Below are 23,798 nucleotides of genomic sequence, written 5' to 3'. Positions count from 1 at the left end.
GTATAAAATGTGAAATGTATATGTAAATTTATATATTTATATATAAACACCCACATGCATACCATAATTTTTTGCTGAGTGATTTGAAAGTGGTCACAAATATAATAATTGTTAACCCCTTAATGTCAGCTTGTATCCTTTTAAAATAGGGGAGAGGAGGGGTTTCTTATATAACCTCAATGTCATATTATACCCAAGAACGGTAATGTTAATTCAACAATATGATATCCAAACTATATCTGAATTTCTTCAGTTGCCCTCCAATAATTCTTTATAGCTGTTCTTTTTTTGAATCCAGGATCCAACCACATATTGCATTTGGTTGTCATGTCTTTTTAGTTTTCTTTGCTTTTTTGCTTTTGCTTTTTAAAAATCTTTGATGACTGGCATTTTAAGAGTTCTGACCAGTTGTCTTGAAGAACGTTCCACTGTCTGGAATTTTTCAGATTATTTTTTCATGTTTCCATTTGGGTTAAAAAATTTTTTTGCAAGAATACTACATGGGTCATATTATTTCCTGTTGCATCATATTTGAAGGCACAGAAAATAAGTTTGTCCCATTACTGGTGTTGTAAAGTTTGATCACTTGGTTTAGTGTTTTCCACCAGATCTCTCCATTTCAGAGGGACATTTCCCCCTTTGTAATTAATATGTTATCTGGTGATTCTTTGAGACCATGTAAATATCCCATTCTCCAACAACCTTTCTGCATTTTGTTGGATCATACTTGTTCAGGTATGCCTGCCTGTTACATATTGAATCTACTCTCCCAATGTGATTCCAACAAAAAATAAAACAAATTTAGTACTATGTTAGCCAAAGAGAGACTCCCGTAAGTCCACTTAATTTTAACAGTAATATCAGTGTTAAAACTTAATTTACACAAAAGGAGGAAAGGAAATGTGTTTTTCCCAAAATACTATCAGAGCAGTCACTGGACATTTCAGACTTCAGTATGTAGGCCACAAGTTTGGAATTTTAATCAGTCCAGCCACAAACATTTAAATTAAAAATGCCACAATTATTTTTAGCTTACTTTGTCATTTCCCTGTGACTCATCAGCCTCTCAGGCCTCTGTTTATCCGGCAGCAGTTTAAAGCAGACCCTCTGTGCCATTAGGGGGCTTAGTGTTCTTTAAGTGGACTTCTAAGGGTCTTGCTTTCCTCCAAACTCAGAATCCTGGCCGTGTGTCATGGGGTCATGTACAAGCAGCTCTCAGCCTGGATGCTACATGGACTCCTCTTGGACCAGCATGAAGAGTTCTTTATCAAACAAGGTCCGTCTTCTGGTAATGTCACTGCCCAGCCAGAAGAGGATGAGGAGGATCTGGGTATTGGGGGACTGACAGGAAAACAACTGAAAGAACTCCAGGACTTGGTGAGAACATAGCAAGAAGCCCAGCATACTCCTGCCAGGAATCAGAAAAGACTACAGCTAAATGACCTTTTGGTGACCCTGCTCCAGGTTCATCATAGCCTGACACCTTCCATAAATTCTTTAGATACAAACACTTGTATTTATCTTTTTTTCCATACTTAAATGGAATACCTAACTTAATGTGAGACTATAAGACAGGAAGTATATTTGTGAGGTTCCTTTTGTTTCCCTTTTTCCCAGTATATGCTTTTAAGAGGTTAATAATAAGTCTTGTCTCCTAAAGTAGTTTTGTAGCTACCCTGTAGTATTTATTTTTTTAATATATTTTTATTGATTTCAGAAAGAGAGAGCGAGAGATAGAAACATCAATGATGAAAGATAATCACTGATCAGCTGCCTCCTGCACACCCTCTCCTGGGGATTGAGCCAGCAACCTGGGCATGTGCCCTCACCAGGAGTCAAACCGTTTTCCCCTGGTTCATAGGTCGACACTCAACCACTGAGCCACACGGCTGGGCTACCCTGTAGTATTTAAATGCAGTTTGGAGTTTTGATTAAACTCCCCAAAGTCCTCTCTTGTCCTTATTCATCCATCCATTCATTTATTCTGTTACAGCATTTAATTAAATGGCTGTTATGTGCCAGGTACTATTCTAGGTGCCACAACTACATAGACAGATAATAGGTAGTAGTCCATGTCCTTAAAGAACTTATAGTTTAGAGGAAGATATAAGTAAACAGTAACATTACAGTATACTAAGTATTCTGGGAAAAGCACAGGTATCAGAGCATGGTATTAGAGTAACGAGAGAAGTCTTTTCAGTGAAATATAAGGGTAAATGGCAGAGTTTGAGAGGAGAGGTCAGGAGACATTCCAGGCATGTGAGTCAATATTCTAGGAGAGGATGTGTATAAGAGCCATGGAGGACGTGCCTCGTTTGGGGAGCCATTAGTAATTCAATGAAATGGTCAAGTAAAGACTGAAGCATCTTGTAAGGACAGAGGAGGGGATGGGGGAAGTGGCCATCAGTGAAGCTGATGAGTTAAGCAGAGGTAAGATCATGAAAGCCCTTGTAAACAGAGGGAAGGAATTTGAACTTGAACCTGAAAAGAGCTGGGAGCCAGTGAAGAATTTTAGGCAAGATATCAGCACCATTGGATTTTATGATAGATCTCTCTGGATACTGTGTGGGGAACCTTGGTGTGTTTGTTTTAGTCAAGATTCACTGTAGGTACATTAGAAGAATGTGGGGGACACTGAGGTGAAAATAATAATGGTCTAAATCAAGGGTATTAACAGTAAATACGGAGAAGGATAAAGAGGCTTGAGAGATTTAGGAAGTGGAATAAGTAGGCCTTAGTGATTGATTGGATATGGACCCAGAGGAAGAATCAAGAATGATTCAACAGCTAGGCGAGTAGTGGTGATAAGAAATGTATATTGCTAGTATTGGAGGAAAGAATATGGATCTAATTCTGGACATGTTGAGTTTGAGGTACTTGGAGGAAATGTCCAGTGGGCTGAGGCTGGAGCTCATGAGAGCAAGCTAGCTTAAAGGTGACGATTTAGGCATCATCAGCCTTAGAAATATTTAATCTGGGGTCCACGTGGGACTTCAGAGGTTCTGTGAAAATTTTATAATTGTAGAGAGTCCTGTGATGTAAAAAGACTTAAAATATCTGTTATGATGAAAGATTCAGCCTCAGAAGATGTGATTGCTGACGCAGAGGATGGAGAGTGAACGGAAAAGGAATAGTGCCAGGAGGAACACCAGCACGAAGCCCAAAACAATGTGGGCAAATGGCAGAAATCAAAGTCAGGACAGTCGAGTCCCTTGGAACCAGATAAGATGAGGGTCAAATCTACAGCCCGTCAGGAATTGGGGGGTGGTATCTGGGCCTTTCTGGCTATGTCAGTGGTTCTCAAGCTTCGCTGTGCACCAGGATCACCTGGAGAGCTTGTAAAACAGATCGCTGGGCCTTGTTGCCCAAGTTTCCTGTAGATCTGGGGAGGGGCTTGAAAATTTGCATTTCTAACAAGCTCCCCTGTGAAGCTGCTGCTGCTGGTCCAGGAACCACACTTTGAGAACCACGTGGCTGAATGACTTGGGGCTGGAGTAAGGAGCTGGGCAGAGCAGACATGTACACAAGATAATAAACTCATAGACGTGTAGACATGGGTAAAGATCAATTATTCCATGATACAAGTAGAGAAACCTAGTTTCAGATCTGCACAAGTAGTAAAGGCAGAGTGAGGACAAAAATCCTAATATTAAAAAAAACACTGGTCGGGCCATTGTGGCCCGGTGGTTGAGTGTTGACCCCTGAACCAGGAGGTCACAGATCCCTGGTCAGGGCATATGCCTGGGTTGTGGGCTAGATCCCAGTAGGGGTGTGCAAGAGGCAGCCGGCCAATGATTCTCATCATTGATGTTTTTATTTCTTCCTCTCCCTTCCTCTCTGCTCTCAATAAAAAACATATTACAAAAAACAACAACAAAACACTGTTGTTTCTACCATCTCTTCTGCTGCCTGAAAATGGAATACATCTTTCTAACACTTAGATGCAACTTCAGATTTAAAGTCCCTGCTCTATTTATAGAAAATGTGTATCACGTGTTGGGATGTTTTCTTGTTTTCCTTTTGTTTTTACATCATCTCTGATGTGGGTTACTTCCTTGACCAGCGCCTGATCGAGGAAGAGAACATGCTGGCGCCATCTCTAAAGCAGTTTTCCCTACGAGTGGAGATTCTGCCATCCTACATCCCAGTGAGGGTGGCTGAAAAAATCCTGTTTGTTGGAGAATCTGTCCAGATGTTTGAGAATCAAAATGTCAACCTGACTAGAAAAGGTGAGAATGTCCTTGCTCGATGTACCCCATCCTCAAAGGCCCTTCCTGATATTGCGCGAACCCCAAGTTCCCCTGGTCCTAGTGAGCCGTGAGGGATGTTTACGTGAGGGATGTTTACGTTCTGACATCTCAGCACAACCAAGACGGCTCGCTCGCGAGCAGGTGAAGGAGCTGCGCCGGCAGGAGGGGGTCCTTGCCGTCCTGGCTGGGCCCCGCTTCCGGTGACGCTGCCTCCCGTTTTGCAGGATCCATTTTGAAAAACCAGGAGGACACCTTCGCCGCGGAGCTGCACCGCCTCAAGCAGCAGCCGCTCTTCAGCCTGGTGGACTTCGAGCAGGTGGTGGACCGTATTCGGAGCACCGTGGCTGAGGTTTGTCTTTCATCGTCTGTTTTCTGAGGAAGAGAGTGGGGTAATTTCCCCAGGAATTGAATACTTGACTTTTCTGCTTCTTAATGTGGCAAGAGCTTAGCTTGGAGGGAATTATGTGACAGAGTTAAAGGGCGAGAAGTGGAAGATGAAAGGATTCTCTGTTCTTCATAGCAGAGGCGGACCTGCCTTAGCCTTCGCACCTGGCGGGGTTTACTGGGTAGTTAGCTCGTTGAGTAAAGGGAGGTCTTGGTTGCATTTCAGATAGTCAGCATTTTGAATCTGTCTGTACACCGTAGTTGGCAGTAACTCCAAGGAATCGATGGATTTGAGTAAATGTAGTTCCTTACTACGTCTTATAATGGCTTTATTGCTTATTCTGCCATTGTGGATGTGATACTCCTGAGGAAGACAGAACAGGTATAATTTTTCGTTCCTGAGAATGAAAACATCACGCAGGAAGCTAACTTGCCTGGTGTTGCACAGTAACTAACAAAGGTGAGGTCAGACACAGGTCTTCCGACCCCTGCCTAGGTCATTGTTCGTATGTGAATCGTGCTTCATCCATGAACTTAAATTATGACGAATAATTGTTCAGATGGGCATATGTTCTGTCCTTATGATAAAATTTGGCTTACAGGTGAGTGATGATGTGAAATGAAATCTCCAGTTAGTCCACTGGATTGATGACTGTGTTAGTGGTTTCCACCTCTGGCTGAGCGTAGAATCCCTGTGGGATGTTAAAGCTTACTTGCACCATGTCCTTAGAGTTTCTGATTTGTAAGTCAGGAGGGCGTAGGTACTTGTATTTATACCAACCAACCAATAAGCAAACCCTGCGGGTTATTTCGAAGCGAAGCCAATGCATTAGGGTCAGCGTCCAGAACCTACAGAAGCTTAGCATCAGGCCCCTCACATTGGAAGTCCGGCAATCTATCACAAACTGTCCTCTTTTTTGGTCACTGCCTCAAAAATTCCTAGGGGTTGTGTTATAAACATAGAATTTAGACATTAAAGTGGCCTTGAAGTATCACCTGATTTGATTCTTTATGGGCAAGTAAGTATCTGGATTATCTAGGATACCCTTGCTGTCGCCTCCTGGCCTCTGGCTGAGAGCAGTGTAGAGAACACTTTCCTGCCCTCCAGACTCTGAGACACTCCTCTGTCCAGGCCAGGACAGTGCTTGTCTGAGGGGCTGGTGTCTCCAGTTTTCATCTGTTTTATTGAATCTATTTCCGTTCTTTTATCATTTTGTGATAAGTCTTTGGAAAATATAATTAATGAAGGAAAGTAAAACTTTCTTGAATGAATAACATAAGGTTTCAATTTTTTTTTTTCTGGTGAAATTTTGAAATGCACATGTTGCTAGAAATAATATTTCCAGTTTGTAAAAATGATAGACAAAAAAATTGAATCTCAAACTCTTTGAAGTGTTTCAGATTGTATCTAATTGATTTTTGAAGGGTATTATTGTAACAATAATAACAGCCTATAGTAATGAAAAGAAATACAGTGTATCCAGAGGGAAAAGGGGGAGGAGTGTCTTGCAAATACATATACTCATCCCTTCTTGGATCTTTTCTTACCTTTTTTCTTTGTTAATCCTCACCTGAGGATATTTTTCCACTGATTTTTAGGGAGAGTGGAAGAGAGAGGGAAAGACAGAAACATGATGTGAGAGAAACACATGGGTTGGTTGCCTCTAATCAGGCCTGAGGAGCCTGCAACCAAGGTACGTGCCGTTTACCAGAATCAAACTCAGGGCCCTTTGGTCCACAGGCCGACGCTCTATCCACTGAGAAAACTGGCTAGGGCTCTTCTACTTTTAATACTTGTTTCCTAAGAAATATATATATATATATATATATATATATATATATATATATATATATATATATATATAATGTTACTTTGACTTTGTCCCACAAGTTTTTGGCCTATGTTGTATTTTCATTATCATTCTAAATAATTTTAAATTTTCTTTATGATTTTCTTTTTAACCCAAGGGATTTACTAAGTTTTATTTTTATTGCACTATAGTTGGAGTATATAGTCTGTATATTAGTCCTTTGGAATTTATTGAGGCTTCCTTATGGACTACTAGCAGGTCTGTTTTGTGTTTTTAATTGCCTTCATCTGCCCAGAGAGTGTATATTCTGTGCTGAGTCTAGAACTCTATTTCTCATTTTCAGGTTAAATGTTAAGCATGTGTGTATTTATAAGGAATATACGTTTATTGTGTGTGTGTGTGTATATATATATAACTTTATCATATATATAACTTTATACATATAACTTTATCACAAACTTATATGTATATAGTATATATTTTTTTTAATATATTTTTTTATTGATTTTTTACAGAGAGGAAGAGAGAGGGATAGAGAGTTAGAAACATCGATGAGAGAGAATCATCAATCAGCTGCCTCTTGCACACCCCCTACCGGGGATGTGCCCGCAACCAAGGTACATGCCCTTGACCGGAATTGAACCTGGGACCTTTCAGTCCACAGGCCAACACTCTATCCACTGAGCCAAACCAGTTTCGGCTATATGTATATAGTATATTTTCACTTGAATTCTATTTTATTAGTTATTAAGATCACTATCCAATTTTCTTTCAAGTCATATTTATGCCTTCTTCCATCCTTTATTTTTAACCTTCCTGTGTGCTTTATCCCACCCTTCTTACCCTCCCCCTCCCAGGCAACCACTGATCTGTCACATAACCTAGCGGTCGCCAACCAGTGGTCCATGCGCTTCAAAAGGTTGGATTTGTACAAAACTGTGTTTTACATTAATTTTCATTGTAATGAAATTTTGTCCCTGTTTTGTTGGTTCTTTTCACAGCATCTCTGGAAGCTGATGGTAGAAGAGTCAGATTTACTGGGTCAGCTGAAGGTAATAGCTTAGCTGTCCTATTCACTCTTAAAATGATGCTGGTGGGCAGTCACTTCCTTTCCTAGCCTCTGCTGAGAGTGCTCATTGCTTGTACCCAGATTTCTAGATGGCCTGGCATGTCCTCGGCCAAGTGGGCCAACTCCACCTACTACTACTACTAAACTCCTGTACAAAACTTTAGGTGTTAAGTTTCTCCTGCCATAACATAACTGTGTTTTTACTGAATGATACCAAAGATACACCACACAGTCTGCCCTAAGGGACTGCTAAATATGCCCCTTTGTTTTATTATTATTATTTTTTAAATATATATTTTATTGATTTTTTACAGAGAGGAAGGGAGAGGGATAGAGAGTTAGAAACGTCGATGAGAGAGAAACATCGGTCAGCTGCCTCTTGCACACCCCCTACCGGAGATGTGCCTGCAACCAATGTACATGCCCTTGACCAGAATCGAACCTGGGACCTTTCAGTCCACAGACCAACGCTCTACCACTGAGCCAAACCGGTTTCAGCTAAATATGCCCCTTTGAAATGCCAAAAGCCTATATATCCTTTTGCACGTTAACTCAAACTGATGAAATTTGGAGATTATGTGTGTCATTCCAGTACAACAGCGAGGAGCTCAGGGTCCTGCTGGATTACCAAATTACAAATGGAAATTCTTTTTTGCAGATCATTAAAGACTTTTACCTTCTTGGACGTGGAGAACTGTTCCAGGCCTTCATCGACACAGCTCAACACATGTTAAAAACACCACCCACCGCGGTCACGGAACATGGTAATTGCCCTGGGGCCTGAGAATGGCCAGCTGGCTGAAGTTGTAGGGTGTTTCTTGGCTGCTGTCGAACCATTTTGGCCGCTCCACAGAGGAGCAGGCTGGCGAGTTACAAAGATCCAAAGCCTCTGAGGTGGGCTTCCCACCCAGGTCACAGAGCAGCCTCTTGGCCTGTGACCATTTTTGGAAGAGTTGGTTCAGGCCTTCAAACCAGGTATTTTATCTCATTAGATTATAGCCATATATTCCTATGGACATAGGGACATATTGGAACTTATTGCCACTTACTGTATTAGAATTCTTTAGGTTGTAATGATGGAAACCTAACCTGAACTAACTTAGGTAGAAAGGGAGAATACATTTGCTATTATGTCTATAAGTTCAGGGAGGTAGGGTATAGCTGGGCCTCAGAACTGATGTTAGCGGCTTGAATTCTGCTAAGATTCTCTCTGTCTTACCATGTATTCTCTGTGCCCTTGTACACTCCTTGATGGCCTTACATTTCCATGGCCACTGGCAGATCCTAGGAACATGCCTCACAATGTCTACCAGAGGAGCCAAATCTGATCTCTTCAGTAGCAAAATAAAAAATCCTGAGGAAATTTTTTGATGAGCCCAACCCAGATCATATACCTATCCCTGGAACAGAGAGGTCAGACATCAAGATGTGCCTTCCTCATTAAAGTGTTTATCTTTGACCAGTGGGGATGATCACTGTTCCCATTTAGATTACATGAGGAAGTTGGGTGAGGATCAGAGTAAAAAAGAAACTGGGGCGGACAGAGTTACTGTTTTTTTCTGGCTCTATAAAACAAGAGACGCCCACTACACTTACATAGGACTTTTTTGGTTGCAAATATCAGAAAATCCAATTCAAACTCACTTAAACAAAGGGAAATAATTTATTGATTCTTATGAAAAGGTGAGAAGTAAGAGGGCTTTAGGCAGAGTTTGAGTCAATGGCTCATGTGACACTTTCAGGACTTGGCATGGTTCCATCTGTACCTGCCTTTCTCCTCGGACAGGCCTGCTCCGCATGGCGGCAGGATGGCCTCCAAGGAACACACACACACACACACACACACCTGTTCTCGTTCAGCATCGGAAAGCCTCTTAATTGGCCTGGCTTGGGTCATGTTCAGACTCCTAAACAAAATAGTGTATCAGATAGCGTATCATATTCCATTTGATCACACCGGAGTCACCTGCCGCCCCTAGGATCAGGTATTGTCAGCCCCGCTGGGCCCACATGGAGTACACTGGGCAGGTGACTCCATGGAAAATCAGAATGCTGTTACCAGCAGGAGGAGGAGGAATGCATGCCAGTCAGGCGTCTGTTGCGTCCCGCTGTTAGTTTTGGGCAGGCTGGGGACAGTGGAGGGCAGTCTGGGTGTGTCGGGTAGCCCAGCACGCATGTCAGCCGTGTTCTTTCCTGCAGATGTGAACGTGGCCTTCCAGCAGTCAGCACACAAGGTGCTGCTGGACGACGACAACCTTCTCCCTCTGCTGCACTTGACGATCGAGTACCATGGGAAGGAGCACAAAGGTGTGCGTTCTTTCTCACGTCTCTGTGCCTGCTGGTCACCCTCTGTCCTGCTGTCTCCGCTTCCATCTCCCTCCCCAGAAGCCATAGCATTCTGGACCTTAGAAACCAGCTAGTTCACATTGTATAAGGCCTCCTAAGAGAATGTCACACTCACAGGTCCTTGCCTCTGCGAGTCCCCTTGGTGCTTCTGACACTGCGAGCTGAGGGGCGCTCATTTCCTGATGCTACTCACCGCTGATGCTCTGGTTCTGGATTAGCAGTCTCACCTAGACATCCTTCCTCCTCCTCCTGACAGATGCTGCTCAGGCCAGGGAGGGGCCCCCCCGGGAGACCTCTCCTCGGGAACCCCCTGCGTCGGGCTGGGCAGCCCTCGGTCTTTCCTACAAAGTGCAGTGGCCGCTGCACATTCTCTTCACGCCTGCCGTCCTGGAAAAGTAAGTGTCTCCACGTTTCCTGAAGGTATTGAAGGGCCACATGACCTCCAAGGGAGGAAAGCAGGAACGGAATCGGTGGGAGGACAGTAGCTACCCTGTAAGTCAGAGGTTTCAAGCTTGGATGCCTTGAGGGGCTGCACAGAACACAATCGGTGAAGCCACTGACCTGAGAGTGGGGCGTGGTGGGGACTGGAATGGATGGGAGGATCAAACTCTTAACACTAGGAAAGGTTCATGTGTGGCTTTAATGCCAAAACAAGCAGTTTGAGCCTGGGGACGCGCAGTCCCTGCCCCACAGGAGCCTGGGTAACCCCTGAGGCTGACCCAGTTCCCCCCGACTTCTGTGACTTTACTGGGAAGACTTCCTAAGCTCCAGCGTCTGCTGTGGATTTACCACGGGAGATCACCTCCGTATCCCCGGGGAGAGGCAGTGGGCAGCCAGCTCGCGGGGGCTGGAGTGAAGGAGCCACTCCAGGGGGTGAGACTCTTGGATCGGCCTGGTCTTCATCCCGAGAGCCTGCCAAGTGCTGTTGGGTGGCCCCGTCAGGACCTCACGTCCCTGAACCAGCGGGAGGCTAGCGCTCTAGAGAAAGCAGGAGGAGCATACTTGACAGGTGGCCTCGAAGTCATCCTCCAGCCACTTCAGGAACGTCCCAAATCCTGTGGCAGGTGCTGCACTGGCCCCTGGCCTGGCCGGAGGGTGGACGTGGTCCTGCTCAGGCTGGGGGAATGGAGACACCGGAAACAGTGAACAGCGGGGCCTCTCTTATTCCTCCCTCTTCCTGTTCACAACCCCTTTCCTTTTGGGTAGAGAAGCTTAGAGTGAGAGATTGGGCATAAACTGGAAAGGATGAGGCTTGTTGGGGGGTGGGGGGTTCTGTGGCAGGTTCAGAGCCCACAGCCCCACAGTCTGCTCACCTCACTTGATATGCCCTTAAAGAAATCACACTCAGAGGTATTTTTAAACATTGTATTATGGAAATTTCCTGTGGACTATAGTGAACTCCCATATACGCATATCCAGCTTCAGTAACCATCAACATTATGGGACTTACTTTGTTTTTGTTTTTTTGCTGGAGCCTGTAAAACAATTCCAGGCATGTCATTCAGTCATTGTACAATTCAAAAGACATGTTTGTTAGCACAACCACAATGCTATTATCATACCCAATAAAATTAATTCTTTATGTCTGATATCCAATCCACATTGAAATTCCCCCAATTATCTATAAATGTTTTCTATGGTTGGGTTTACTCAAATCAGAATCCAAACAAGGTGAACTATTTTTAATATGTTGTTCCATTAGAAATAGTTTTTTAAAAAACCAAATGGAATCAGATTGCCTTCCGCATGCCCAGCTAGAATAGGCAAATACATGCAGTCCCACCAGGAGTCAGCTGCGCATCCCCCGTGCTTCTCCGAACAGGGCTCAGCATGAGGCAGCTAGCCCCCGAGCTTGCTGCAGGGTCTCAGTGAGGGGAGCCTTGACTTTATCTTCTCTTTAGGCTTTAGGGACAGAGAATCATATTAACCAAAATCCTTGGTTCCTAACATATTCTTATGGGTCCTTGACAGACCCTCTTTTCTTCCTTCTTATACACACTCTCTCACTCTCACACACACACACTCTCTCTCTCTCACACACACACACACACACACTCATGCACGTCATAAAACCACGTCCTAGCACAAAAACTAGAACACTGACAGTAATTTCCATCTACCTATGTGGTCCTTCCCAGTCCTGCCCTCTTGCCTTCCACATCACAAAATGACCACTATCCTAAATTCCATGTTCTCTATCTTATATATGCTTAGTTTAATACACACACACACACACACACACACACACACACACATACACACACACACATACTAGAGGCCTGGTGCATGAAATTTGTGCACAGGGGAGGGGGTTCCTCAGCCCAGCCTGTACCCTCTCTAATTTGGGATCCCTCGAGGAATGTCCCACTACCCATTTAGGGCAGTCGGACATCCCTCTCACAATCCAGGACTGCTGGCTCCCAACTGCTCGCCTGCTTGCCTTCCTGATTGCCCTTCTGACACTTCTGCCTGTCAGCCTGATCACCCCTAACCACTTCCATGCCAGCCTGATTGATGTCTAACTGCTCCACTGCCAGCCTGTTTGTCCCCAACTTCCCTCCTCTACCAGCCTGGTCACCCCTAACTGCCCTCCCCTGCAGGGTTGATCACCTCCAAATGCCCTCCCTTGTAGGCCTGGTGCCTCCCAACTGCCCTCCCCTGCTGACCATCTTGTGGTGCCATCTTGTGGTGCCATCTTGTGTCCACATGGGGGCAGGATCTTTGACCACATGGGGGCAGCTATCTTGACCTTTTGTGTTGGAGTGATGGTCAATCTGCATATTACTCTTTTATTAGATAGGATAGAGGCCTGGTGCATGGGTGGGGGCCAGCTCGTTTACCCTGAAGGGTGTCTGGATGAGGGTGGGGGTTCCCTTGGGGCATGGGGCAGCCTGGGTGAAGGGCTGTGGGGCGGCCTTGGCGAGGGGCTACGGTGATTTGCAGGCTGGCCACGCCCCCTGGCAACCCAAGCAGAGGCCCTGGTATCTAGAATTTATTTACCTTCTACAACTGAAACTTTGTGGCCTGCAGCAGAGCCAAGCCTTCCGCTGGCTCCGTGGTGGCAGACATTTCTATTGGAGTTTATTCACCTTCTATAATTGAAACTTTGTAGTCTGGAGTGGAGGCCTGGGCCAGCCAGGGCAGGTGGAAAGCTTGGCTTCCTCTGTTGCCAGGGGCAACCCTAGCCTGCTCTCTTCAGCTCCATGGCTGCCGCCATTTTTCTTGGGATTTTTCTTCTATAATTGAAACTTTGTATCCTTGAGTGGAGGCCTGGGCAGGCCAGGGTGTGTGGAAAGCTTGGCTTCCTCTATTTCCGGGGAAACCCAAGCCTTCCTCCTGCTCTCTGTGGTGGCAGCCATCTTGGTTGGGATTAATTTGCATATTCCCTCTGATAGGCTGGTGGGTGTAGTGGAGTGATGGTTAATTTGCATATTACTCTTTTATTATGTAGAGAGAAAAATATATATATATATATATATTTCCCAAAAAAGTATATACTTTTTTCTATGTAGTCGTTTTATTTATTTATTTATTTTATTTTATTATTATTTTAATTTTTTTTCTCTCTCACAATTCTTACTTTATTCAGGAAAATAGTACTTTTCAAGGATTTCAGACAACTGTAAAAAGCTGAATATAAATTAGGCATACTGCAAATTACTCTAAATACACATTTCCTATGAATTACCAAATCACAGTTGAATGCGCATATACACATATAGGCATATTGTGGTTTGCTTTATTGCATTTACAGATGTTGCTTTTTTTTTTTTTTTTTTTTTACAAATTGAAGACAAGACTCTCCAAAAGCAAAAAGATCTTGACTCATTTTAGTTCCATATTCAATATATTGTAGTGCTCTCAAACCATACCTGAAATATACCCAATATATTAATATGTTTAAGAAAGTAATGCTTTTCCCCAATTTGTTATACTGTAAAAAGATGAATATAAACAATTTCCCATTTACTAAAGTTGAATAAATGTGTGTGTATATATATATATATATATATATTTATAAAAATATTTTTTCCTGAGACTCAGATATATTTTTATTTTTTATTTATTTTTATTTTTTTAATTTAATAAAAATATTTATTTATTTATTTATTTATTTATTTTAATCAATCTTTATTGTTCATATTGTTACAAAGGTTCCTCATTTCTTCCCGCCTCCACCAGGTTCCCACCCCACCCTCCGCCCCCTCCCCATCCCCCATTGTCCTCATCCATAGGTGCAGCTTATGTTCAGTCTCTTCCTCCCTCCCTTTCCCCCATAGTAAATCCCTTTTCAGATAGTAAGTCAGTTACTTAGCATTTTCTCATATCAATGATACCATCACATGCCCAATGATACATTTCACTCTTTTATTATGTAGATTTTATATATATATATATATATATATATATATATATATATATTTCCCCAAAAAAGTATATACTTTTTTCTATGTAGTTGTTTTATTTTATTTTTAAATTTTATTTTATTATTATTTTAATTTTTTAAATAAATTTTTATTGTTCATATTATTACAAATGTTCCTTCCCCCCCCCCCCTCCATTGCTCTCCACCAGGTTCCCACCCTACCCTCTGCCCTTTCCCCACCCCCCATTGTCCTCATCCATAGGTGCACAGTTTATGTTCAGTCTCTTCCCACATCCCCTTCTCCCCTTTTCCCCAAGAATCGTCAGTTCACTCCCCTTCCATACCTGTGATTCTATTATATTCAACAGTTAATATTGTTCATCAGATTTTTTTTTAAATTTCCTTGGTTTTTAGATTCACTTGTTGATAGTTACGTATTTGTTGTTCATAATTTTTATCTTTATTTACTTTCTCTTCTGAAAGAACCCCCTTCAGCAATTCATATAATTCTGGTTTGGTGGTGATGAACTCCTTTAGCTTTTTTTTTATTAGTGAAGCTCTTTATCTGACCTTCGATTCTGAGTGATAGCTTTGCTGGATAGATTATCTTTGGCTGTAGGTTCTTACTATTCATCACCTTGAATATTTCTTGCCATTCCCGTCTGGCCTGCATGGTTTCTGTTGAGAAATCAGCTGACAATCGTATGAGTGCTCCTTTATAGGTAACTACCTGCTTTGCTCTTGCTGCTTTTAATATTCTCTCTTTGTCTTTTGCTCTTGGAATTTTAATTATGATTTGTCTTGGTGTGGTCCTCTTTGGATTCCTTTTGTTTGGAGTTCTGTGCGCTTTCTGGACTTGTAAGTCTAATTCTTTCACCAGGTGGGGGAAGTTTTCTGTCACTATTTCTTTCAGTATGTTTTCGATATCTTTCTCTCTCATCTTCTGGGACCCCCATAATTCTGATGTTGGTTTGCTTGAAGTTGTCCCAGAGGTTTCTTACATTATCTTCAATTTTCTGGATTCTCTTGCCTTCAAGCTTCTGTGGAGGAGTGTCTTCTGGCTCTTTATGTTTCAAATCTTTGACTTGATTCTTGTGATCTTCCATTCTGTTTTTAGGATTCTGTATAATATTTTTTATTTCAGACAATGTATTCTTTATTTCTTGTTGATCCCTTATCATTTCTTGTTGATTCCTTATTAATTCTAGTTGATCCCTTTTCATATCCTCATAGGTCTTATCGATTTTTTCTAGGAAATTCTTGAAAAACCTTATAAGCGTAGATTTGAACTCTATATCCAGTCGCTTTTTGTCCTCCATTTCTTTTGTTTGTGATCTATTTCATCTAGGAATTTTCGCAGCTTCCCTGATGGGGTGGGATTTCAGGGTGGAGCCTACAGCTTTGGCTTCCATCAGCCCCACCCTATGCAGCTCCTGAATCTCAGGGTCCTTCAGTACTCGTTGCAAGCACCTCTGAGAGAAAGGTGCCCTCAATTTTCGCCTGCTACCAAACAGTCTATGCTCTCCCCCAATGAGCCCGGTATTGGGGTTCAGTTCAGTTGGAAGTGGAGTTGGAGGTGGTGTTCAGAGCAGTTTGGAGCCCCTGTTTCCTTCCCGGGGCAATCCTGCGGCACAGCCAACCGTCCCTTCTCTGCACACAATGTGCGTGCCTCCGGGACCTCCTTTCGCCACTCCCCCGGGGTTCCGCCTTACAGCCCAGCTCCCTCTGGATGAGCCTGGGTCCCCGGGGTCTGGCCCAGAACTGGGGTTCAGAGCAGTCGAAACTGGGGCACAGCACAGTCGGAGCTTTTATCTCCTTCCTGCTAGGGAACGCCAGCCAGGCACTCAGCCTCCCTCCTCTCTGGCTCCGTCCTCTCCGCGCGCCGCGTGTCTCCATACCTTAGGCTTTTACAGCTCCTCCGTGCTTCCTTCTGGTTTTCTACTTGCTTCTCGTTGTAGAATTTGCAGTCAGTCGACTTTCCTGTAGTTCTGGGTAATGTCCATTTTATATTTTAGTTGTATTTTATTGAAATTGTTGTGTGCGGCTGTGGCTAGGTGTTTACCTGTGCAGCCATCTTGGATTCTCCAGTAAAGACATTTTTCTATTTAGTTGTTTTAAAAACTATAAGAAAGGGTATAAGACTATGTAATCTTTTTTTTTTTTATAATGTTACATGCAATAAACTTTAATTTTTTAAGAAAAATGATCTTTGCATATAAGCCTAACCAGTGGCCATGAACAACAGGAGGGTGAGGCATACGTGGGGAGGGTTTTGGGATGGGAATGGAGGGATGAGGACAATTATGTGATACCATAATTAATTATTTTTTTTAAAAAAAGAAAAATTATCTTAAATATAATAATGTTACATGCAATAAACAATATCTTCAAGAAAAGTGATTTTAAATATGTTACATGCAATAAACACCAGTTTTTCAAGAAAAACGATTTTACATATAATAATATGACATGCAATAAGCATTAATGTTTCAAGAATAAAAGGATTTTAAGTATAGTAATATTACCAAAACTGTACTTGCATAGTATATCACAAAAGTTGTAGGAAATATTAAAAATCTGCAAATAATAGGATTACTTCCATTATGTTCTAGAATATTCCCCTCTCCCCATCCTTCCCTTCTGTTTTTGTTCATCTATTCATATTCCACAAATGAGTGGATCATATGATATTTATCTTTTTTTGACCTGCTTATTTCACTTAGCATGATGCTTTTAAGTCTATTTTGTCAGATATGAGTATTGCTACACCAGCTTTTTTTTTTCTCTTTTCCATTTGCATGGAAAATTTTTTTCCATTCCTTCATTTTTTTTTTTTTTAAATCAATCTTTATTGTTCATATTATTACAAAGGTTCCTCATTTCTTCCCCCCTCCACCAGGTTCCCACCCCACCCTCCGCCCCATCCCCATCCCCCATTGTCCTCATCCATAGGTGCACAGTTTATGTTCAGTCTCTTCCTCCCTCCCTTTCCCTGATAGTAAATCCCTTTTCAGATAGTAAATCAGTTACTTAGCATTTTCTCTTATCAATAATACCTCCACATGCCCAATGATACACTTCACACAAAAGACATTTCCAAATAGGTCAACCAGCCTCATCCAGGCCCCACCCAAGGCACTCACAGATCAACACCCCAGCCCTATACTAACTCAACACATCCAGATCTAAGCCTTCATCACTTGATTCAGCAGACCCTCAAGTTCCCGCAAAAGTTTCCAGCCATGTCTGAGAGGCAGCCGTGGGGCCCGGGCAGGCGAGGAGCGAGCTGTTCCGGGCCTGGCTGCTCCGGGCCTGGCCTCTGTTGCTCTGGTTCGTTCCACAACCAGCTGCTACGGGTCTGGTCACTGCCGCTCCCGACCTAGTTGCTCTGGACTTGGCTGCTTTTGCTCTGGGCCTGGCTGCACCCGACCCGGCTGTTCTGGGCCCAGCTGCTCGGGCCCGGCCGCTCCGGGCCTGGCCGCTCCCAGCCTGGCAGCCACTGCTCCAGGCCTGGCCGCACCAGACCCGGCTGCTCCGGGCCTGGCCGCTCCCAGCCTGGCAGCCGCTGCTCCGGGCCTGGCCACACCCAACCCGGCTGCTCTGGGCCCTGCTGCCCCGGGCCCGGCCGCTCCGAGTCTGGCTGCTCCCGGCCTGGAGGCTCCGGGCTTGGCTACTGCTGTTCTGGGCCTGGTTGCTCCTAACCCGGCTGCTCTGGGCCCGGCTTCTCCGGGCCCGGCCACTCCGGGTCTGGGTGTTCCTGGACTGGCCACCCTGGGCTTGGCCGCCTCCGCCTCAGGCCTGGCTGCCACTGCCCCAGGTCTGGCTGCTCCAGTGCTGGCTGTTGTTGCTCTGGTTCTGGCTGCTGCTGCTCTGGGGCCTGGCCGTTGCTGCTCTGGGCCCGGTTGCCACTGTCTTGTGCCTGGCCACTCCAGGCCTGGCTGCCACTGTTCCAACATTCTGTCCTTTTTTTCTTTTTTTTTTAAAACACATTTATGTTGCAATGTTGGCTGGTGAGTTGAGTTCTGACTTAGTCTTTGATTTTTTCAAGATCTTCTTTGTATTCTTTCTTAAGTAATTTTACTATCATTTGCTCTCACTTGATTTCTTCACATTGAGAACTTCTTTGGTTTCTTCCTCCTTGTCCTGGGAGCTCAGCAGGTTGGCCTGTGGCACCCCTTTGTTCTCCGCAGGCTCCTGCGCTGCTTCAGCCTGTTGCCGGGGTCGGTGCCACCCAGGAAGCAGCCCACGGCCTTGGCTTCGTTGCCCGCGCTCAGCGGTCGAAGGCTCAGGGGCACCCCCCCCCCCCCCGGGGGCCCCGTTGCCCGGCTCCTTGCTGGCGCCCGGCTGGCCGGTGTCCGGCAGGGGCTCCTGCTCCCCGTCGCGTTCCTCCAGTCTGGAGCTTTCTTTCTCTCTCCCACTAGGGGAGTCTAGGATCAGAGTCAACAGACTGTCCTCTGCGCTCAGTGCGCGCGACTCTGGGGGCTCCGCTTTTCGCCACTCCCCTGGGATTCCGCCTCACAGCCCCGTCTCCCCCTGCCTGAGCCTGGGTCCCCAGGGTCTGGTCCAGGACTGGGGTTCAGAGCAGTCGAAACTGGGGCCCAATACGGCCGGGGCTCCTGTTTCCTTCCCTCCAGGGCAATCCCGCATCAGAGTCAACATTCCTTCCCTTGCAAGCAATGTGCGTGACTCCAGGGGCCTTTCGCCGCTCTCCCAGGACTCCGCCTCACAGCCCCGTCTCCCTCTACTTGATCCTGGGTCCCCAGGGATTGGCCCAGAACTGGGGTTCAGAGCAGTCCGGACTGAGGCTCAGCGCCGCTGGAGGCTTTGTTTCTTCCGGTTAGGGTAATCCAGCATCAGAGTCAACATTCAGTCCTCTGCGCGCAATGTGCTCGCGACTCCAGGGGCCCTGCTTTTCGCTGCTCGTCTGGGATCCCGCCTCACAGCCCCGTCTCCCCCTGCCGGAGCCTGGGTCCCCATAACTGGGGCTCAGCGCTGCCAGTTTGGGGGTTCAGCCCAGGCTGGGGGTTTTATTTCCTTCCTGCTAGGGAACGCCAGGCAGCACCCAGCCCTCTCCTCCTCTCCGGCTATGACCTCTCCGCGCGCGTGCGTGCGAGCGCGCAGCATGTCTCCGTACCTTAGGCTTTTTTTCAGCTCCTCTGATTTTCCTTCTGGTTTTCTCTTTCCTTCTTGTTGTAGAATTTTCAGTCAGTCGACTACCTGTAGCTCTGGGCGATGTCCACTCTACATTTTAGTTGTATTCCATTGAAATTGTTGTGTGCTGCTGCGGTTAGATGTCTACCCTAGCAGCCATCTTGGATCCTCCAAGACTATGTAATCTTTTGAGATTTGTCTTTTTATTCAAAATATTACTGGCAGTCGTTTTGTTGTGTTGTGCAGCTGAGAGTGTTATTGTCCACCAAATCATTTTATTTGTCCCCATCTCCATTCTTATTCCTTCTTGTCTTTTTGGGGAGGGGCGGGTGGACAAAGTGCTGGGCGTATGGTATGGAGGGGGGTGAGGTTTTTATCTTGCATAGCCTGGTGTTTCTGCCCCAGGTACAACGTTGTCTTCAAGTACTTGCTGAGCGTGCGCCGGGTGCAGGCGGAGCTGCAGCACTGCTGGGCCCTGCAGATGCAGCGCAAGCACCTCAAATCCAACCAGACGGACGCCGTCAAGTGGCGCCTGAGGAACCACATGGCGTTCCTGGTGGATAACCTTCAGTATTACCTCCAGGTCTGCGCTGACGGGGGAGTGGAAGGAAGGGGTGCAAAGAGAAGTCCAGGACGTTGGCAGGAGTTTTGTGAAACACGGGGGTTTGAGAAAATTTACAGTTTCATCAATAGGCATGTTTCTTGGGGGCGTTTTTGAGGAAAGTGAAAATAAATGAAGGAAAAAGGGGGGTTAGGATCCTTATCAACAGTGCAGTAGTTATTGTTGCCCTGGCCCTTAGCTTTAGTTTGCTGTGACTTCTGGAATCCTGAAAGACATAACCAAGTCAGTCAGTGGAGGGGTGTGGCAGGAGGGGCTTGGGCTGGGGCAGGCGGTCGATGGGAATCTGCCAAGACTGGAGGCTGAAGAATTAAGCAAATAACTTTCCACAAGGCTAGTCTCTCAGGGTGTCTTTGGTCAGCCTCAGAGTGGCTTAGATGGAGAACGATGAGGGCGGGAAAGAACTTGTGTCTTAACGTCCTTGAGTGCACAGAATATGCAAGCTGCTATGTTATTTGTGTAACTGTCTGCCAGGTAGATGTGCTGGAGTCTCAGTTCTCACAGCTACTTCATCAAATCAATTCTACCCGAGACTTCGAAAGCATCCAATTGGCTCACGACCACTTCCTGAGCAATTTGCTGGCCCAGTCCTTCATCTTGTTGAAACCTGTAAGTAGGACTGATTAGTTTTCTCAGACTGCTTCTTGCTTGACTGTTTCCTTAGCCATTTTGAGTTGCCAGGATATGAAATTATCATTAATTAATTATTTACCCTCCATTTTTAACAACTTATAAAGCGAAATGAAACGGAATGTTAAAAGGGAACTTAAATGTCTTTGCATCTCTGAAATATATCAGAGGATGTGGTGAGCAGCTATATATAGATGACAAAATATGGGTTTAACACTCAGAAGGAAGAATTTCAAGAAATTAAAAAAAAAAACTTTCTGACACCACAGAAAGACCAACGAAAAGCATATAGAATTTACTTTTTTAGTATTGACTTCTTTTTAGAGAGGGGGAGAAGGAGAGAGAGAGGTGGAACACTGATTTGTTGTCCCACTTATTTATGCATTCCCTGGCTGATTCTTGACCAGGGCTTGAACCTGCAACCTTGGTATGTCAGGACGATGCTCTAACCAACTGAGCCACTGGGCCGAGGCTAGAAGTCTCTTGGAGAAGGATCAGTGTTAGAAAGTTGTTTTCACAGTCAACTGGAGTAGTGAGTGTCTCCCTCTCCGTGTGTGTGTGTGTGTATATGTACATACACATACATATGTATATGTATGTCTCCTTCAAGGTAGTTATTCTCAACTTTGGATCCACATGGGAATCATCTGGGAGCTTGAAAAAATGAGGGCCCAGAGCACTTAAATTAGAGTCCCTGGAGTGGGACCCCGGTACCAGTATTTATTTTTAAAATATATTTTTCTTGATTTCAGAGAGGAAGGGAGAGAGAGAGAAACATCAGTGATGAGAATCAGTGGTGGGCTGCTTCCTGCACTCGCTCCCCGCCCCCTGCCTCCCGAGGATTGAGTCTACAACCAGGGCATGTGCCCCGACTGGGAATCAGTGTGATCGCCTGGTTCATAGGTCGACGCTCAACCACTGAGCCACGCCGGACAGGCAGTACAAATATTTTTCTAAAGCTCACAAGCTGATCCTAATTCCAGGATAAAAAAATAAAAAAAAGATTGCGATGACCCTTTGTAGGTTATCCTGTAAGGGTTACCCTTTATCTCTGGCGTGAGCTAAGGGTCACTCCCCCGCTGTGCCACAGCACAAGCACTGCACACTCTTCTGTGTCTGGTTTGGGATTGCTTTTGCACACTAAGGGAGAGAGAGTCATATAAATACCACTCCAAAGGGTCCTGTGAATGGAAAGCCACCAAGAACCACGGTGACAGGAATACTGTCTTTGTGTGGCATGAGTGCATCCTCAGGGAAAAGCAGAGTCTCAGAGCAGGTAGTCATCACTAAATATTTATTGAGTGCTTACTGTATGCAAGGCACTGGGGATACAGAGGTATAAGTCATGGCTCTGCCCGGAAGGAGCTCACAATCTAGTTGGAGAAACAGGACATACACACACACACACATACACAGAGCAGTAACAACATTGTGGGCTGAACAAACACGAACTGCATAGTACAGGAAGATAGAGGAGAGAACTGGGTCACTAAAGGCTACCGGGGGCAGGAAGTGCTCCACTGGGGAGGGGCCTGGGAGGGGAGTGTCCCAGCACAGGGAGCAGCACTGAAAGCACAGCTCAAGGCGGAGGGGCGGTCCATGGAGCGTGCCCGGAGGGTCCGGCTGGCTGGCGGGAGGTTCTGTGCGGGCGACTCAGAGAACACGAGCGCCTCTGCCAGGAGGGGGCTTGTTTTGCACGTGTTGCGTTTGGAGGAGTTGGCAGGACTTGCACAGGCCAAGGTCAGATGTGGGAGCGTGAGAATATAAGTTAGTTCTTAGATTTTCCAAAATTTTTAATGTCACAGATCTTCCCCCTGATGCCACCTTGTTTGCTGTGTAGGTGTTCCACTGCCTGAATGAAATTCTGGATCTCTGCCACAGCTTCTGCTCGCTGGTCAGTCAGAACCTGGGCCCGCTGGATGAGCGTGGGGCCGCCCAGCTCCGCATCCTGGTGAAGGTGAGTGGCCTGGCCGAAGGCGAGAGGTGGCTTTGCCAGCGGGGAACCATGTCTTTCCTCTGAGGCAACAAAGCATCCCCCATACACACACACAGAGAAATAGACAAGGTACAAATACACAAATTTAAAGCGTTACTGGTGGATTTTGAAGCAGATAGTTTTGTGCCGCCTCGGCATTCAAAAACAGTTCAGCCCTGGAGAGTGTATTCAGGCCACCGATACGCATCGGCTTTGCTCTCCCTCTCCTGGCCCAGCTCCTCACTTCCTAACCTGACCCTCTGCCTCACTGAGATCATACTCGTCTCCCGTAACAAAAACACACCGGCTCTCCACAACCCAGGACACCACACGTTAATTTGAAGTTGGCTACTAGATTCCTGCTGAGAATGAGAGGCTTCCACAGGAAGGCCTGCGTGCTGTGGACTCAGCATAAGAAGCCATTTCAGGAGCTAAGAGAAAGGGGATGTGGGAAGGCAGGGTGGTGCTGGAGGATTCTGAGCTTTTTCCAAGGAGCAGCCCGTCCCCTCTCCACATTGAGTTGGTGGGTCCAGAGGAATGGCAACCCGAGTCCTTCTCTCTGCAGGGCTTTAGCCGCCAGTCTTCACTCCTATTCAAGATTCTCTCCAGTGTCCGCAATCATCAGATCAACTCGGATTTGGCTCAACTACTGTTACGACTAGATTATAACAAATATTACACCCAGGCTGGAGGAACTCTGGGCAGGTAGGACCCACCCCGGGGAGCTCAGTGACTGTGTATGTGTGGCTTTTATAAAACAAGTTGTAGAATTCCAAAGCTGGAAGCAGGCTCTAGCCATTGCCTAACCAACCTGGGGTGGGGAAGTCTGGCCTGGGGGCCATATAAGGCCCACACGATCATTGGGTCTGGCCCTGCCAAGGCAGTAGAAGTGAGATAAATGTTTGGCCGAAGATAGCAGGCTAATTTTTAAGCTGACAATTTTGTATGGCTTAGGATAATATAAATATCCAAATGGCCCTTGGCAGAAAAAAGGCTCCCCACCCCTGATTCTAATCCAAATATCGTCATTTTATAAGCAAGGAAACTAAGGCTCAGAGAGACATAGGGCTGTGTCTGATCATCTTTAATAATTTTAATGGGTATTTCCCGGAGAGAGTCATCACCATAGTAAATGACTGCACTCCTAGGCTGAGCCGGGTTAAGTTCTTGGCCGGGTTGTGTATTGCCAAGCTGGCA

General features: G+C 45.4%; 1 protein-coding gene across 1 annotated transcript in view; it reads left to right on the top strand.

Moving 5' to 3' along the window:
- TUBGCP4 (tubulin gamma complex component 4) overlaps positions 1 to 23,798 on the top strand; it is a 34,322-nt gene that overhangs the window by 9,154 nt on the left and 1,370 nt on the right. Inside the window, exons 7-17 of the mRNA XM_084903229.1 lie at positions 1,176 to 1,377; positions 4,064 to 4,229; positions 4,475 to 4,599; positions 7,447 to 7,497; positions 8,173 to 8,278; positions 9,714 to 9,821; positions 10,117 to 10,255; positions 19,783 to 19,960; positions 20,471 to 20,605; positions 22,467 to 22,583; positions 23,167 to 23,306. Of these exons, the coding sequence (XP_084759355.1) occupies positions 1,176 to 1,377; positions 4,064 to 4,229; positions 4,475 to 4,599; positions 7,447 to 7,497; positions 8,173 to 8,278; positions 9,714 to 9,821; positions 10,117 to 10,255; positions 19,783 to 19,960; positions 20,471 to 20,605; positions 22,467 to 22,583; positions 23,167 to 23,306 (1,467 nt within the window). The remainder of the gene's footprint in view (positions 1 to 1,175; positions 1,378 to 4,063; positions 4,230 to 4,474; positions 4,600 to 7,446; positions 7,498 to 8,172; positions 8,279 to 9,713; positions 9,822 to 10,116; positions 10,256 to 19,782; positions 19,961 to 20,470; positions 20,606 to 22,466; positions 22,584 to 23,166; positions 23,307 to 23,798) is intronic.

The sequence above is a fragment of the Pipistrellus hanaki genome (assembly GCF_964339955.1).
Source record: "Pipistrellus hanaki genome assembly, chromosome: 1".
In the NCBI taxonomy this organism is placed as follows: Eukaryota; Metazoa; Chordata; class Mammalia; order Chiroptera; family Vespertilionidae; genus Pipistrellus; species Pipistrellus hanaki.
Note: the sequence above shows the minus strand (reverse complement) of the source record. Positions and strands in the feature narration are given on the sequence as shown.